At 36.4% G+C, this 4030-nt stretch overlaps 1 protein-coding gene across 2 annotated transcripts in view; it reads right to left on the reverse strand.

Moving 5' to 3' along the window:
• Positions 1 to 4030, reverse strand: part of LOC100636264 (von Willebrand factor A domain-containing protein 8-like) — a 12285-nt gene continuing 8255 nt past the window's right edge. Inside the window, exons 32-43 of one of the 2 annotated variants that reach the window (XM_019994161.1) lie at positions 3725 to 3852; positions 2655 to 2854; positions 2471 to 2611; positions 2229 to 2334; positions 2012 to 2176; positions 1911 to 1957; positions 1209 to 1317; positions 1052 to 1114; positions 801 to 863; positions 597 to 755; positions 452 to 550; positions 1 to 397 (exon numbers count right to left, since the gene is read on the reverse strand). In XM_019994161.1, coding sequence (XP_019849720.1) covers positions 53 to 397; positions 452 to 550; positions 597 to 755; positions 801 to 863; positions 1052 to 1114; positions 1209 to 1317; positions 1911 to 1957; positions 2012 to 2176; positions 2229 to 2334; positions 2471 to 2611; positions 2655 to 2854; positions 3725 to 3852 — 1625 coding nt within the window. In that variant the 3' untranslated portion in view covers positions 1 to 52. Of the gene's footprint in view, positions 398 to 451; positions 551 to 596; positions 756 to 800; positions 864 to 1031; positions 1115 to 1208; positions 1318 to 1910; positions 1958 to 2011; positions 2177 to 2228; positions 2335 to 2470; positions 2612 to 2654; positions 2855 to 3724; positions 3853 to 4030 lie in introns of those variants that run through there. The other variant, XR_002184319.1, reaches the window with a different exon arrangement.

A 4030-nucleotide genomic window follows, 5' to 3' on the forward strand; every position in this document is an offset into this window, starting at 1 on the left:
TTCTAGTTCGCTATGAATGATCTCTAATAATATAATAACTAAAAGCTGGAGACTAAATGACGGATGATGATAAGACTTGTCTTATTATGATAGGTAGATCAGAATTGTTCATACAAACAAATGATCGTCCAGCAGGTAGGGAATCCTGTAACCTTGTAGCCTCGTCGTCAAGGGATCCAATAAAAACAGCAAAAACATTCACATGAGGATCAGAGAGGATCAACCTCCCATACTCAACTGGACTTATACGATAGCGAGAAAAGTTAGCATCACTTAAAATAATGACGTAGGACTCTTGAGAAGGTACAGAGTCTGATCTGATGGTGGATATGGCAGTTGCTGTAGCCTTTAGAGTATTGTCACCAGACCAACAGAACTGAGAATGAGCATGCATTGACTATACATGCAGATAGAAAGATGAAAATAATAATCATTTGTGAATCATCATCACCTTCAAGATGTCCATTTTTTCTTTTTCATTCACAGGTGGACTCTCAGAGGAAAGGAAAGGTATCTCAGCAGAATCTCCAGAATGACCAACAATATCCAACTGTGATAATAATAATAATAATAATAATAATACAAAAATGCTTAACCTTGAACTTCATGCTGTACGACTCAAATGCTTCAATGACCATCAGAACAGCCTCCAGTGTCCTATCCAGTCGGCCGTCATACCCATTAAATCGATACATGCTCCCACTAACATCAACTACCAGTCGAATGGACTTACGGACATTGGACGAATGGCCAAACTATGACATAATTGTTACAAATATCACAGTCATTAATAAAAAAACCTCAGGTTCTTTCTCTCCCCTTTTTCTATAGACTGCTTTCTCACCAGTCAGACCGTCTACTAGCTATAATGTGTGGATGGATAAGAGGTGCTACATTATATACATCGTACAATCATTGCTTGTGAAACATGTACATGTACATGATTATGCACTTAAGAGGTACATAATCATGTACATGTATGTACATGTGTTTCACAAGAAATGATTGTACGATGTACATAATGTACATACCAGTATTCTTAATGGCATACTTTTCTATCATCAAGGTCTCCGTCTGTCTGGTGTCTCAGCCATTGTCTCTCATTACTCTTTGACTACAAAAAAAACAGAATGCACTAAATTTTTAGGTTGGTATTTACACATTTGCAAACAAAGGCTCTTAATCTGTTGGAGTTTTCATTTACATACTTGAGTGCTTTCCAGTATAGCCTTTAACATTTCGACTTGTTTGTGTATCCGAGCCCTCAACTGTGTGAATGCATTATGGTCATGTTCACTCATTGCTATCTCTTGTAATCTACAACAAAGAAAACATTCACTTTATCTCTCTACACTATAGACGGCTACAGAAATTTGAATTAACCAGGGCTCATTAATTATTCATAACAATTGGGGGTGTGGTCAATTAATTAAATGACTGCAAAGTCATTATGACAACTCACAAAAGCCAGTGACCACACTAAAATACTGTATAGTCCTTTATTTTGGCGGCACTTTATTTTGGTGATTTTGCTGTAAAATTATAATTGGTGGTTTTTAATTTGGCCATGCATTTTTGTGTACACGTGCATTACTGAGCATGTGCATTAATGAATGGCGGTTTTAATATTGGCGATTCTGCTTCCAAACCACCAATCGCCAAAATAAAACACTATACGGTAACTAAAAGTGGAGCAGATAGCAAGTATAAACAGTTGTGGTTATAAAAAATGAATTCTAGTGATGATCTAATAATAAAACACACCTATGTCTGGTTTTGATTGAAAACTATTTGGGAAAAGCCCCCCAGGCTTAGGGCCTATAGTCACACTTATAGTCTCCCTACACTTCTGTAAGTGTGCTTTATTATTAGATCATCACTAGAATTCATTTTTTATAACCACAACTTACCTTTCCCTCAAAGCTTTTTGTCCCAATTCCCTAGCTGCCTGTCTGACCTGAGTACATGTACATACATACATGTATTACTAATCATGTTAATATGACAATACTTCCTCAGGGACGGCCATTTTCTCTTCATCTGACAACTGGTAGACATTGTGTCCAGCGTCCAGTCGATAGGGTCCACCTTTACCACCCAAACCAGCTGTATCCCTCCCTCCTGTACCTCCTGCCCATGTATTACCGCCCACATGAGGGGCATTATTTGGATCAACCTGTCATAGCATGCAGTATACATGTACATGGTGATTAAGTAACCGAGTATACTTTTCCATGTTTTGGTAAGGACACACCAAGGCCACTGTCTCTAGATATGAATAGTTGTCTATCATCAGTACTATTGCCAACCATGGAATACCATTCATCCAATGACCTACATGTAATGAAAAAACATAGTATTTATGTTCCTAATAAATACTATTAGTTGACTCAGGTAGTGTTGTTTTAGTTAGCAGTAACTAAAACTAAAACTATTTTACCATACAAAAAAACAGCACTAATTGACTGACCTTTGTAGCGAGAAGTGGTTTGTCTCAATAAGTGAGACAGTCCCTCTCTCATTAACTGCTAGTACTGCACTATCATTAGGCACTGATGCTGTGAAGACATTAGACACACTCCTTGGCAACGAATATAAAGAACTATTACTCCTAAAATAATAAATCAATTGTGTATTTACAAAAGCATGCTAACCATTCGGGCAGTTCTATTTTCCAGTGGGTTGAGTTGGGGATGTCAAAAACTGACAAATATTGTGTCACATTCTTGCTGTTGCCGCCCGACTTAGTCGTGGTTGCTGTAACAATGGAGCCATCTTTAGGGAGATGAGTGATATCATCATATTGAGATGAAGGACCAAACTGAGTCACTTGGAATAGCTTCATAGTTGAATCCTAATATTAAATAAATAAAATAATAAAAAACAACAATAACAATTAAGAGTAGATAATATTTTAGCACTATGTGAACATGTTTTCAGTATAGCAGGACAGTGTTTCTCATTGAAAATTTGGATTAAATAAATTTAAATTAACTAGTATACTATATCCCAACTGAGTTTGACACCAGCCGCTTGGAATTTGAAAAATGTAGGTGTACGTCACTGATGACGTCTTATAATGATATTCATAGAAGCATGGCCGACATTTTACAGCTGCGTGGTTGGCCTGTATTTCACTCTTAAATGGGTTTTGTTTGTTCAGATAAGCAGTACAATAGCTGCTGGAGTCAACTAATCTTTATACATGTAATCTTTATCAAAAGATCTTGCTCTGTTAGCTTTTAAAAAGAAGAATTATCAGTTTGGGCGCTTGACCACATGTTCTTATGTAAACTATGACGTAGATAAATTGTCATAAAACGTCATTTTGGTATGCCATTGGGTTTATAGGGAGAACCCGATTCTCAGGGTTCCCAAGGGCTGAGAGACCCAAGACCTGAGATCCTGTGATGGCATTGAGCGACTAAGAACCTGTGAAAGCCTCATCCTTATCCCATATTCCTATAAAAAGTTATTCCAGTTTTTCTTGGGTCAAACTCAGTTGGGATATAGTATATATATTATATATATACATGTATAATGTGATTTTACAATCACTACAATGTATAATGACTACATCCTTAAATAAATCATAGTATTCCCACATATGAACCCTATGGCTGAACTATCGTGATAGTGATATTACTATAATCTACTCTTGATGATAATAATCATTAAAATACATGCATATGCACATAATCAAGAGCCAAAAGGTCATCATTACTTGAGGATTTGTTGTTAAACAAGAGAGAGGAGATGACTCTGTTGATGCCAAGTACACCGATTCATTATGTGAAATGGAAGAAGACATAAGCTGAGGCAGTGGGATTGATGATAATGATAATAATTGATCTGAGAGAGAGAGAGAGAGAGAGAGAGAGAGAGAGAGAGAGAGAGAGAGAGAATGAACACATAACAACAACAAATCTATCATAACAAGATATCACAAACAAAGTACATGCTATTATTAACTTAAAATAGTCATAAATAGCATAGATTGTATATAATAGTTATAGCACAGTAAAGAGTG

This window comes from Amphimedon queenslandica, unplaced genomic scaffold, assembly GCF_000090795.2.
Source record: "Amphimedon queenslandica unplaced genomic scaffold, v1.1 AMPQUscaffold_13521, whole genome shotgun sequence".
Lineage (NCBI taxonomy): Eukaryota > Metazoa > Porifera > Demospongiae > Haplosclerida > Niphatidae > Amphimedon > Amphimedon queenslandica.